This window comes from Danio aesculapii, chromosome 10 (assembly GCF_903798145.1).
Source record: "Danio aesculapii chromosome 10, fDanAes4.1, whole genome shotgun sequence".
NCBI classification, from domain to species: Eukaryota; Metazoa; Chordata; class Actinopteri; order Cypriniformes; family Danionidae; genus Danio; species Danio aesculapii.
The window spans coordinates 10,558,863-10,573,115 of record NC_079444.1 but is presented as its reverse complement, the minus strand read 5'-3'; the positions used below and the strand labels follow the sequence as shown (position 1 = coordinate 10,573,115).

Here is a 14,253-nt window from a genome sequence, read left to right as displayed (position 1 = left end):
ACATAACCCTTAATTCTGATTGGCATGTTGTTCCAGGATCAACACATGTTAATTCAGGAACATGTCCTACTAGGTGAAATCAGGTTGGCGATGAAAATGGATAGGTGAGCAAACGTATATGATTACAAATCAAAGACTCGACCATTAAGTTGTTTTGTGGTATTTATTTGATGTTGTGCAAAGAACTATGTGAAAATAATCCTTTATTTGTGGATGATTTGTCCCTGTAAATATCACTAGAGTGAAAAGGAACAAAAGTTGTTGGCATCATACTGCCTCGTAGTATTTATTTTACATAGGAACCGCAGTCAAACGTATGTTCAGGTGTGTCCTGCCAATAGTGTGCTTGTGATGGTAGTGAATTCAGATGTGCCCATTTGACATTTATTTTAAATTCCTTTTGAGAGAATTTAAAGAAAATGCAATTTGTGAAAGCAGCTTTATTGCACTGAAAATAAATTATGTTTTACAGTAGTGGTGCTATATCAGTAAATTCTATCATGGGTCATATTTCAAGTCGAGTAAGGGCATGTTGGGTGATATTTAAAGGTGAATCACTGCAAATGTGATCTTACACGTATATTGATACCAAGATATTACATTATTAAAAAATTAGTTTCCAGATAAAATGGCATGAACTGGTACCTTTCTAGAAAGCTGGAGGGGGTAGAGGAATCAGACCCACGCGGGCTCCATCTGAGGTCACTGTGACCAATATTACAGCCATAGTCTGAAAACAGTTGAGAACATGAATCATTCTCAAAGTTGAAGAAAAACAGTCAAAATCACAACACGCATTATCAATTCAAACCTCTGAAGTTGATAGAGGTGGTACCGGTGCACCCCTGTGATGCTGTGGCCTGGACAGGGTCAGTGGTGTGAAAACCAGTGCGTGAAGCGCGAGAAATGGCTCCCCATTTAGAGATGATGGGCCCCTCTCCAAAAGGAATAATGGGATCTTCTTCTTTCAGTCGTCTGTATGGCTCCAACACATGCAACCACCGTTTGCCACCACTCTCCCCTTCCTGAGGAAAAATAATTCAATATAAATTAGGAGGCATTTCACATTCCCATTTATGAAATGCTCATTTTTGTCACAATTTAAAAGTAAGTTATGTGATTATGTTGCATACGAGTTAAAATACCCACATGAAAAGAACCTATATGAGGATATATGCGCATATATGCACATAAATTATAATATATACGCTGCATTTATGCATATATATATGCCACAGTCAAAACTGAGGTGTATATATGTGCAAATACAGGCTATATTGGTCTCCTGTATTGCTTTTTTTGTATCCACATATAAGCCCTATATGTACATACAAGACATGTCTCCTATATAGCTCATATCTCACTTTGAAGACTGTCATACATGATGCATATAGCTCATATTTTCTATTATCAAGGCAATAACTACGAACTGAAAAGAAAATGCAGAAATTGTATGTGTGTGCGAACACTTGAAATTGTGTTCTCACATGTAATTGGCATGTTATGGAATTTAACCATGGCAAATAAGTGAGAGCCTATATCAAAACCTATATTAAAACCTATGAGTTTATATAGTTTCTTTCTGTGTGGGTACTAAAACACTGATGAAATACTAGGATGATACAGGTTGGTCTTAAGGCACTACAAACAATACAAAAAGGAAAGTACATCATACAAACAATCAACAATCTGAAAGAGGTCATACAAATTTAAACATCTAAACACTTGCTACATGTTTGGGTAAATTAAATGTACTTAACCCATTCCAATGGAATAATTCAAAGGACATGGTTGAGTGTCCATTCAAACAACCACACCTCAACAAAGTAAAAGAACAAAAAGGAAGGAAGTGAGGTGTATTTATAGACCTCAGTCAATGAACTATGGGTAATGTAGTGCACTTTATATAGAAGTGTAGTATACTAGAAATTGTGGGTTACACATTAATGTTGATTTAGTTTGATGGACATAATGGTAATATATGTACTGTATAAACAATTTCATACACACTCATTTACACACATACACTACGGCCAATTTATTTTATTCAATTCACCTGTACCGCATGTCTTTGGACTGTGGGGGAAACTGGAGCACCCAGAGGAAACCCACGTGAACACAGAAATGCCAACTGACCCAGCCGGGACTCAAACTAGTGACGTTCTTGCTGTGAGTTGACAGCACTAACATCTGAGCCAGCGTGTTTACCCGAAATTGTGGGTTTTGAAATAAAAATAACAAATCAAACTGAGAACAGCTAAGCATATTAAGAGTGATCTTAAAGGGATAGTTCACTCAATAATGAAAATGTGCTCACCATTTACTCAACCCCAAGTGATCCAAATTCGTTTGAGTTTATTTTTTTATTTTTATACACAAAAGAATATATTTTAAAGAAAGCTGGAAACAAGTAACCATTGACTTACAGTAGTAAAAAGAATTACTTAGAACATGAGTTCGAAATATACCGTGGCCTTTGGGGGAGCCCACTTTTTTTTCTACGGGAGGGTCGCTTTGATCTTGAGAGTCCCTTGCCACAATGTAGGCTATATAAGACATACTATCCCTGTCCTTAAACATTAATATAGAAACAAAACAATCAATATACATAAAACAAATATTTAAATAATTGTAACTAGCATTACAAAGTAATTCAGGTTACTTTCTCGCCAAAAAGTGCTTGTTTTTCCATCAATAACTTTCCTTGCCCCTTCAAAATGTCTTTTGAAGGATTTATTTTTTACATACACAAACAACATCAGCCTAAACAAGAGAACATCGCTGTCTTATTTTCCCTGCAATGCTTCTGTGAGAGGAATACATTCATTTATATATATCAAACCCACAAACACGAATGTTAACAACAAAAATAAATAAATAACCTTGTCATGTATCATTTTTCCAGTCGCTCTATAAGCTCAAAATGATGGCATTAAGCACAACATATGCTATTTTATTTAACATAAGCCTATAGAATGTCATGGGATCTCACTTTTCACTCCGGTAAAACATAATTGCAAATTCGAAAATGTCAAGTTTACCCAGCTTTTAGCTTAATTGTCCAACATGTTTACAGCAATGTCACTGTGTTTAAAAAAAAAGAACATCGTATTGGCCTACTGTATGAACCAAATAGAACGAAACAGAACGTCACATCATTTGTTTTGGAAAATGAATAAGCAATATGTCTCAATGTCCATATGAAAGCATCTGGCTGTCAGTCTTTGACATGACTGAACTTTTATTTATGTGAGGTGTAAATCGCAAGCATGAATGAATGATATTTTTGCACTTTTACACATAATAATCCATAATCACATTACGCAATACTGAAACCGCATGTCAAAATAATTGTCAGTATTTTTTGAGACCCCCAAAATATCACAAATCATGTTTTCCGGTGAGCCTATGCCTTGATTACTGTGACGCTCCAGTGACAGACGAGTCTTCGCTGATGCCAGCTTCCAGCCTCCGCCACTGAGACTGCAGCTCTGCACAAGACGTTTGGCCAGCGGAGAAATTAAAATGGTCGTGCCCAACTGAGCCTGGTTTCTCTCAAGGTTTTTTTTCTTCACTTTCGCCATTTAGTGAAGTTTTTTTTTCCCTCTCCGCTGTCGCTACTGGCTTGCATGGTTTGGGATCTGTAGAGCTGCGCATCGTTGGATTTGCTCTTCAGTATTTGGACTCTCAGTAGTGATTATTAAACCACACTGAACTGAGCTAAACTGAACTGAACTTAAACGCTACAAACTGAACTACACTGTTCCTATTTACTATGACCCTTTATGTGAAGCTGCTTTGACACAATCTACATTGTATAAGAGCTATACAAATAAAGGTGAATTGAATTGAATTAATTAGGGGAGCCAAGCTTCTCCTAGCTCCCCTGTAGTTCGCACCCTGCTTAGAAAGTCAATGGCTACCAGTTTTCAACATTCTTCAAAATATGTTACTTTGCTTTCAACAGAAGAGAGAAATTCAAACATGTTTAAAATAAGCAGAGGAAGAGAAAATGACAACAGAATTATAATTTTTAGGTTTTTCGGTCCATTTAGACCAGCTACACTTTTATAATATATTGATTCAGTTTAAAGCAATCAATAGGAGTGTGTTACTGAGCCAATTTGAGAATCTGTGTAAATGTGAAGTGACTATATTTGTCACTGTTCAGTGATTCAGTTGACGTCACTTACTATATGTTACACGTTAATGTTGATTTAGTTTGATGGACACTTGGATAGGAATATATGTACTATATAGGCCAGATTATAAGTTAATCAGTGTGGATTCAATCTAAAGTGACTCCACTTTTACATTAATCACATTAACTTTGATAAAATAAGTCAAATTAAATCTAAAATGTAGCCTGGACTTGAGCTAACAATAACAATCTGTTAAAGAATAGGCATGTTTGTAAGTGTGTCAGTGTAAATGGGATCTGAGGGACATGGTTGAGTTTCCATTCAAACAACCACACCTCAACAATGCAAAAGAACAAAAAGGAAGGAAGTGAGGTGTATTTATAGACCTCAATCAATATGTGTAATGTAAGACATTATATATTGAAGGGTAATATGCTAGAAATTGTGAGTTACACATTAATGTTGTGGGCTACACATTAATGGTGATTTAGTTTGATGGACACAATAGGAATGTATGTACTATATAGGCCAGATTATAAGTGAATCAGTGTGGATTCTATCTAACGTGACTTCACTTTTACATTTATCACATTAACTTTGATAAAATTGAATCTAAACTGAATCTAACATGTACCCTGGACTTGAGCTAACAATAACAATCTGTTAAAGAATAAGCAGATTTATAAGTGTGTCAGTGTAAATGCGATCTGAAGTGTCTTCACTTGCACCTGTGCCATATTATTTTTAAAGCACTTTGAATCAAACACTTTTGAATGGATTGAAAGTGTTACTAAGGAGCTAAATGAAGGCGAAAGTAAATCTGTGCAACTGTGTATAGAAGCGACCACTTACTAGCTGTTTGGAACAGGAGTGGGTTGACAAATGATGGGGCTCTGACTCAAATGGGCTGATGGTGCTGCACGACCAGGGTGAGTAGTGGGCAAGACTCTCTTCTCCACCATGACACTTGCAAGTCATACGCCCACCACCTACACCCTCAGGATGCTAAAGGAGGAGAAAGAGAGCGATGACAACGTTCTCTCTCACACCCACCAATGTGCAACAGGCTGCCAGATTCAAAAAATGGGGGTGGAAAGAAACAATGCAAAGTGACTCAGCCTCCGTGGTGCCAAATCTTTCTGTGAGAGGTTCATGCGTTTCAAACCGCTCGTTCGCACACACAATTTTCAGGACAGAGCGGCTTGCTTGCTTTGGATTTATCAGTTGCCGAGCAACAGACCCACTTAAAATAGCTTAACACACCTCAGAAGGGCGACTGCAGCTTTAAGTGCCAAAGTTATTCATCCAAGAACAACAAATCTCATTTAACACTGTATTATTTGCACAGTACATGAATGAGGCAGGCATCACGGTGGCGCAGTGGGTAGCATGATCGCCTCACAGCAAGAAGGTCACTAGTTCGAGCCTCGGCTGGGTCAGTTGGCATTTCTGTGTGGAGTTTGCATGTTCTCCCCATGTTCGTGTGGGTTTCCTCAGGTTACTATAGGTGAATTGGGTAAGCTAAATTGTTCGTAGTGTATGTTTGTGAATGAGTGTGTATAGATGTTTCCCAGTGATGGGTTGCAGCTGGAAGGGCATCCGCTGCGTAAAACATATGCTGGATAAATTGGTGGTTCATTCCAATGTGGCGACCCCAGATTAATAAAGGGACTAAGCTGAAAAGAAAATAAATGAATCAATGATGTATGAGGCTTAGTTTTCATACCTCTGGACACATGTCCACAGTGAAGACCGGGGATGACTGGGATGGCCTGTTCACATTGCTGTGGTGATGTACCCAGTGTTCCTGTTTGTGTCGATAGAGTTCCTCAACACGGGTGTATGCGTCCTGTACAATAGACGGAAAATTAATTTCTCCATTCTCTTCTACCTAGTTTGAATCTAAAAGTGAAGTGTGCTATTTATGAGCATCCAGACGAGTAAAAACAAGTTTCAAACATTCTCCTGCCTTCCATAATTGCTTGGTTAAGTAAAGCTCATATAGAAAAACACATAAATATAATAATAACTTACACATTTTAATTCAAATTAGAAATGTTGTTTTGGCAACTAACTAAAATAAAATAAAATATAGCTAAGTAGAAACCTTAACTTATTTTATTACAAGACTTTTATTAATACATGCTATGATAATTAACTGGGATGAACCGATACTACTTTTTACAAACCGATATGAATACGAGAATTTTAATTTGTGTACTCGCTGAGTCCCGATTCCGATACTTCTTAGATTTGGTTTCAATGAAAGTGTAGTTAATATGAAAGGAGGTTTTATTTTTTGCCTGTAGCAAGAATGAACACAATAATCTTTAACAAAAGGCTCTTCCAAGCCAAAAATATACACACATTGTTGATAGCCCTGTAAATCGCTAGACCTTATTGATTACTGATTAAGCATGGACATTCAAATGACGACGAAAATGAGAACTAGCTTGTTTCGCTGTGATCATTATGCAAGGATCATGTTGCGTATTCGGTTTATTCTTCAGTAACCTATAGACTTGTTAATAAAGTATTTTATAAATGGATTGTTTATAAGGACTAAGCTATTAATATATATTATATTAGTTAATACAGTAAGAATTTGAAATCTGGTAGGACAACAAATCCCATCCACATAGTGAATTACTGTTGAGTGGTATTGGTCCGTGGTATCGGCATTTCATGTACGATACGAGTACGAGTATTTTAACCAAGCATCGACCCGATACCTGATATTGGTATCGGTATATCCTTAATAATTAACAGTAAATACAAATAATACAAAAATTACATGGTTCAGATAATCTAGAATTTCAACAAGTACTCACACATTTTAAAATTATATTTTATACCAATATATTTATTTTTGTTTTTGGTACTTAAGGCCTGAAATTATGAAATATTTTATTCTGACCTATTTTCTTATTCTGCATATAAATGTTTTAAAGAGCCCCTATTATGGGTTTTTGAAAATGAGCTTCCATGCAGTGTGTAACACAGCACTAAGTGGATGAAAACATCCAGCTGAGGTTTATATCTGAAAGTGCACCGCATTTAAAACTTTTGTTTCTTTAATGAAATAGTCGACTCAGAGTCGAGTAAATGAATCGAGTTGGGTTCGGATCTTTTGCTTGAATGCATCAACGTCAATACAATACATCACCAAATAAGTAGTTCCAGATCTGGTAAAATGTGAACGCGCTTTTGCTTCAGACACTAGCGGACCGCGGGATATCACCGGACTGATCATGACGAATAGATGATGATCACTGACAGATGGAGATTTGGCTGTGGGGAATAAAGGGTTAAAGTTAATTTTCACAACAACACCACAGTATAGCCAACCGTGTGCTGTGTTTGTTTCTGTCATTTTTCTGATTTTTGACACAATAACCTACGCTACAGCACGGGTTGGCCATTTGTTATTAAAGGAAGGAGCAGCAGAGGCTTTTAATGCGGTTAATTTTCAAAATAGTTCAACTTTTGCCACTGTGTGGATTATAGGCATAGACAGGTATAAAATTCTGACGGTTTGATAACCTTGGATAAAAATTTCACAGTCTCACAGTCTTGTGATTACTGCTCTAAAATATATTCTTTTTAAATGTCTGGGTAAAAAAATAAAAAACAATTTCCCCTTTGAAAACAATATATTTTTTTTTTTTAAAGATTAAAAATATTTTGGAGCAGTAAACATGTCTAAGTAATTAAAATGAATCATTGACTTCTGCTGTCTTCATTAGTTTCAAAAACACTGATTTCTTTAAAATTTTAAACTTTCTGCTGGAGATACTGTTGTCCAAAGAAACTAAAAACAAAAAAAATGCAAATAAAAAATCGTACACATACCTTAGGAACGGTATTACAGAAAATTTTGACGGTTTTAAAACCTTGACTTTTCCAAACCGCTGTATACCTTGAAAACGTGTATCATCCCATACCTAGTGGATTAATACTGAATGTGTGTCGTTGTTATTACTTGGGGTTAGCATTAAGAGTGGAGTAATATGCTGGTGTTTAACTGCATTGCTTTATTGCATTCCTGCATTGGGCTCTCACATACTCTGTGTGCTACTTCACAACTGTGGTGGTCGATTCTCTCTGTCTCGCACTGAACGCAGTCGACCAATCACAACAGACTGGGTCATCGGACCAATCAGCGCAGATTAGCTTAGGGAGGGGTTTGGAAACAAATGAATCGCTGAACGAATCATATGGGAGTCGCTGGGATAATTCGGTAAAAATAAATGCATATTATAAGACAATGAAAGTGTTTTATGACCTTGCATACATATCAGCCTGTTGTTGGAGACCCTCAAAACCAAAATGTGACCTTTTATAATGCAAAATAGGGGCTCTTTAAATGATTACATTCCTATTTGACATTTTAAAGAAAAAATAGTGATCAACATTCAATACACATGAATAAGATAAACCTGCCCTCTGCATTGCAGCTCTCTGCTCCGCCGTGCTGCAGTACGGACTGTCCAGAGAGTTGTACCGCTCCCGGAGCGGCGGCTGATAAACAGTGGATTGAAAAACCTCTAGAGGGAGAGAGTTACTCCTTCCTCCATCCCTGGGATACAGCGGTGGCCTCCACACACGCCGGCTGTCGTAAACGGGGGTGTACATGCCATGAGAGGAGTAGGTAGAGGGCGGCCCAAAATGACTGGGGCCTAGTCTGTCTAGAGCTGGAACAGAGGGGTGCTGATCGGGATACAGAGGGCCCACTGAAGGGGGTAACATAGACTCGGGCACATTGCTGGAACGGTGGAAGCGAGGACTGCATGACTTAGGAGGAACTGTGGGGGGGAAAAAGAAGAAGGGAATTGAGTTTGACCAGTCAAAGTGCACTAGATGGTAATGTTTGTTGAGACTGTAATATCTAGGCTGTAAGTTTAAACTTAGGCTGAAAAGGAAAGAAAGAAAGAAAGAAAGAAAGAAAGAAAGAAAGAAAGAAAGAAAGAAAGAAAGAAAGAAAGAAAGAAAGAAAGAAAGAAAGAAAGAAAGAAAGAAAGAAAGAAAGAAAGAAAGAAAGAAAGAAAGAAAGAAAAAAAAGAAACCAAATAAAGAACGAAACAAACAAAGACAGAAACAACGAAAAAAGAAAGAAACAAACAAAAAAGAAACAAACAAACCAAAAAAGTAAGAAACAAACGAAAGAATGAAAAAAGAAAGAAAAGAAACAATGAAAGAAAGAAAGAACCAAACAAACCAAAACGGAACCAAACAAACAAAAGAACGAAACAAAGAAAAAGAAAGAAAAAAGAAATGAAAGAAAGAAAACAAACAAACAAACAAACCAAAGAAAGAACAAAACAAATGAAAGAATTAAACAAACAAACAAAGAAAAAAGAATAAATAAATAAATAAATAAACAAACAAACCAAAGAAAGAACGAAACAAAGGAAAGAGCGAAACAAAAAAGAAGAAAGAAAAAAGAAAGAAAAGAAAAGAAAGAAGAGAAGAAAAAAACTAAGAAAAAAACAAACAGACAAACAAACCAAAGAAAGAATGAAACAAATGAAAGAAAGAAAGAAAGAAAGAAAGAAAAAAAGAAAGAAAGAAAGAAAGAAAGAAAATAAACAATGAAAGAAAGAACCAAACAAACCAAAGAAAGAACGAAACAAACAAAAGAACGAAACAAAGAAAAAGAAAGAGAAAAGAAAGAAGATAGAAAAAAAGAAAGAAAGAAAGAAAGAAAGAAAGAAAGAAACGAAAGACCAAAACAAACAAAGTAAAAAGAAAGAAAAGAAAGAAAGAAAACAATGAAAGAAAAAAAGAAACAAGGAAACAAAAGAAAGTTTTAGCATATTGACAGCATGTTTTAACACCACTACAAATAATAAAAGTTGCTAGCTTAATTTTAACATGCTAACATGTGTTAAGCATCTAAACGTTGCTTTCAAATGCTTTCAGCATTTATTAAAACATCACAACAATAGAATTTTGCTTTAATGAATTAACAGGGCTTTTACATTTTCATCATATGCTCACATGTTTCACATGTTTCATATGCTGTTTGCACATTGTTGCACTCTGCTAGCTTTGCTGCTAACTTGTTGCTACCCTGTTTTTGCACAATTAATACAAAATATGAATTAGCATGTAACAGAGTTAACATAAATTCAATGTTACTTGCATGTTTTTAACATCTAGTTAACATAAATTAGCATGCTTCCAGCATTAGCAAAGTTATTAGCAAAGTAACATTAGCAAGTTGTTAACACTTGGCTACCATGTTGCTAGTATAAATTAGCATGTTGCTAGCATTCTTTCCAGGATGTTTTATCATGGCACATAGCACTAACATTTTTAATACTTTTAACTGTTGCTATAAGTTTTTAATAGGCTTTATTACTTTGATAGCTTGCATGTTGCTACCTTGTCTAACATAATGCTAGATTTAATGTTTTAGTTGCTAGGATTGGCTATGTAGATGCTTTTAGAAATGTAGTGTTGTAAGACACTGAGAAAGAAAAATTAGAAGCTTGAGTAGTAGATCATTAGCCTAGAGGAGTAATCACCCCTCTGAGAGAGGTTTGTGACATACTGGTGGACTGAGGGTAGGGTGTCAGCTCATATGGTCTCTGGTCCTGAGAGCAGTACTCAGGGTGAGGCCTCATGTGGACAGGCCCGTGTCTGTCTGTAGACATCACTGAAGATATCGAAGGGGACTGGCTGTGACTGACAAGATTCCTGAAAAAAAAGAATTCTGTTAATGTTCATCAAATCCTGTCCTTAAATGTCAAATGATTTGTATCAGTTTATTTTTAATTATAATGCACATGTTTATAAATAGTTATTTATTAATAGGCTATATAGATTTTATGTTTTACAGTCTGCCCATGCATGATCATTTTTTCCCCAAATTGTTTTGATGATTTCATTTTATTATGGGCTTAATTTGACGTGTTAATTTTAAAAAGCCATTTCAAGACTTCACAATTAGCTGATGATTGATTATAGAGCGATTTTGGCATGCTTTGGCATCAAAAGATCCTCGAGCCGGGGGCTCCCTTCCGTTTCCAGGGCAAGAGGGGAGTTTTAGCTCAGGTAGGTCTCAAGAACTCCCCATTTATTTAGAGCTGATTATAATAGATAGATTATAAATTGTTATGTAGAGATATACTGCTGGTTAAGAGCTCGACTATAGTGCTAATTTAGATTGATCAATTCACTTATGACGCATGCTTTTAGACTGTGGGAGGAAACCGGAGAACCCGAGGGAAACCCACGCAAGCACAGGGAGAACATGTAAACTCAGAAACGATAACTGGCCTGTTAAGGATTTGAACCAGTGATGTTCTTGCTGTAAGGCAACAGTGCTAACCTCTGAGCCACTGTGCCGCCCTATAAAGGGAAAGGTGGAGTAGGGGTGGAAGGGGGATTCTTTAAGGCGAAGATAACTGAAGTAAGAAACTCTGGTTACTTATAGTGAGTTAGGAATCATCTGATGAATCATGCGATAGCTAATGCAGGACCAGCCGTGATCAATCATAAGCACATTCTCCTTTCGATATTAGTTTATAATTAACTTCACTTATTGTCACTGACTAGACACATATGTTTATTTGTGGTTGTTGGATAATTCTATTAAGCTTTAATGTTATCTACATCCAAAAGTCAAGAAAACTTTCTATTTGTTTCTATTTCTATTTGTTATGTTCATTGTTAGTTGTGTGCTAAGGTGTTTAAGGTGGCTACTAGAGTATTGCTTCATTGTTGGTCTGTGCTAGGATAGCTAGCCTGTTTTATCACATTGCTAAGATGTTTTAGCATGTTTTAAAACTTTGAAAATATTGTTGGCATTTTTCAAAAAACAATTATAAAACTTTTGGCAGGTAGAATTAATACTCTGTCATTGACAACAGATGTAAAAAAAATAATCTATATGACTAGGGCTGTGCGATTTGGGGAAAATATCTAATTTCGATTTTTTTGACAGATATTACGATTTGATTTACGATTTAATTCAAGCTTCAAGCTGATTTTAATTTAGTTGAAGCTTCAGCTCAATAATCTCTAAAGCCTGTTTCACCCAATTTTACCCAATAAATGCGGTAATAATATCCACTGATTTATATATAGTCAATCAAATGAACTTAAACGATTAAAACCTGCAACAAACATTTATTTAGGCCCAAACTACAAAACCAAATGTAAAACAATTTTAGTATCTGTTTTGTTTAAGTTGCACACTAGTGTTGTAGTCCATAGCGGAGTGTATTGTGGGTAGTGTAGTTCGACACGCATGCTGGATGATGTGAGCTCGCTGTGTGCTGTGCAGCTGAAGCAGAGGAAGACAGCTTCATTCAGTTTTGTTTTATGTTCACTCAAGTTATTCCACCCGGGAGCTGTTTGCACTGTGAACTTGACAACATGAAAATAAGTAAAAGAAGGGCACGCATTGATTACTTTTGTCAGTCTCATCCTTTGCACGAGCTGATACTCTGCCGCTGGACATTACTGAGGCGAGGAAAGTAACACTAGTTTGATCATGTATAAATATCATTATAACTATATTGTATAAATATTATTATAACTAGGCCTACAACAACCTGACAATAAAAACCAAATGACATGATATCACAGGCGATTGTCTTCTGAGTGCACCAGACATGAATGACGCTCCTCATAGAGCTTGAGAAGCATACAGTACTGTATGATCTATATCATTTGTAAAATAAAGACTTGCAGGTTAAAGAAACAGCATAGAAGGAGGTTGCCACGAGTAAAAAAAGTTTTTTTTAAAAGTGTATTTGTATATATAGAGAGATATGTAACTAGATAGAATAAACAGAGATAGACTGATCTCTGCAGCAGCTGCCGAAGAGCTTCTGCACTCCATACGTGCTGCACACACTCTGCTCACGCACTGCTCACGCACTGCTTTCGCTTGCTGTGTGAAACAGGCGTAAGCTGTGGCAACAATTCTGCGACAGCTCCTTAAAATGACTTTTCTTTGATAATAATTCGTATATTAATGCTTCTGAAGCAGCAGACGCCATAATCCCATAATCTTGTCAGCGATTTCCTGTTTGTTTTCTTTTTTTTTATTGTGGGTGTAGTTCAGTTGTGTAGTTCTGATTGGGCAGAGGGAAAGTGCTCACGCAATTGTCTAGTTATAAAGCCCCAGTCAGATCACACGATTTCGGCACGATTTCCTTGACGTAGGGTGTCATTGGGAGTCATAAACGACAAATGGACATCGTGGCAAGATTCAATAATTACTTCTCGTGTAATGTGGCATAATTCACGACAACCAATACCATGTCTGCGATGCCTTACGACGCCATTGCAGAAAGTCTTGCATGTTTGATTTTCTGAAGCTTCAAGAATTCACACTTAGCTGATGATTAATTATAAGCTTGTTTGGCATGCTGTCCCGGGAGAGAGCCCTGAGCTCATAAGCTCAGAGAGGAGTTTGAGCTCAGGTAGTTTGAGCTCAGGTAGATCTCGAGAACTCCCCCGCTGTAATAACCAATGAACGGCCAGTGATTGCTCTTGAGAGATAACCATTTACTAGGAGCATGTCTATAGTGCAGGTTTGGATTAGTCAATTAACTTATGTTGCATGTTTTTTGGACGGTGGGAGGAAACCAGGGAACCCGGGGGAAACCCACGTGAGCACGGGGAGAAAATGCAAACTCCGCAAAGAAATGTCTGCTGGTTTGGTAAAGCCTAGAACCAGAGACATTCTTGCTGTGAGGCAACAGTGCTAAGCACTGGGCTACCGTGTCACGCAACTAGGAAGAAGGAGGAGTACGGGTGGATGGGGGGATTCTTGAAAACGAAGATATCGGTGGTACGTAACCCAGGGTATTTGTAGTAGCTTAGGAGTCGTTTGATTGGTGCATTGAGAATTGGATAATGCGGATCCAGCCGCTAGCAATCATAAGCAAGTGATCCTCTCGAAATTAGTTTATAACTAATTATCACATAGCGGACTGGTATTGAAGCACTTCACCTCAGATGTTATTCATTAATCTTGGTTACATATATACATATATAGTTTATATTGCAGCCTCCTGCGATTAACTAATCACAACATTTCAAATTGCGATTACAATTGGATTTTGACTAATCGCACAGCTCTACATGCGAC

At 36.8% G+C, this 14,253-nt stretch overlaps 1 protein-coding gene across 3 annotated transcripts in view; it reads right to left on the bottom strand.

Annotated features, from left to right (window-relative positions):
* rc3h2 (ring finger and CCCH-type domains 2) overlaps positions 1-14,253 on the bottom strand; it is a 52,939-nt gene that overhangs the window by 11,525 nt on the left and 27,161 nt on the right. For all 3 annotated transcript variants that reach the window (XM_056467629.1, XM_056467631.1, XM_056467630.1), the window contains exons 11-16: positions 10,699-10,844; positions 8,586-8,947; positions 5,869-5,991; positions 4,995-5,147; positions 812-1,025; positions 646-730 (exon numbers count right to left, since the gene is read on the bottom strand). In XM_056467629.1, the coding sequence (XP_056323604.1) occupies positions 646-730; positions 812-1,025; positions 4,995-5,147; positions 5,869-5,991; positions 8,586-8,947; positions 10,699-10,844 (1,083 nt within the window). The remainder of the gene's footprint in view (positions 1-645; positions 731-811; positions 1,026-4,994; positions 5,148-5,868; positions 5,992-8,585; positions 8,948-10,698; positions 10,845-14,253) is intronic.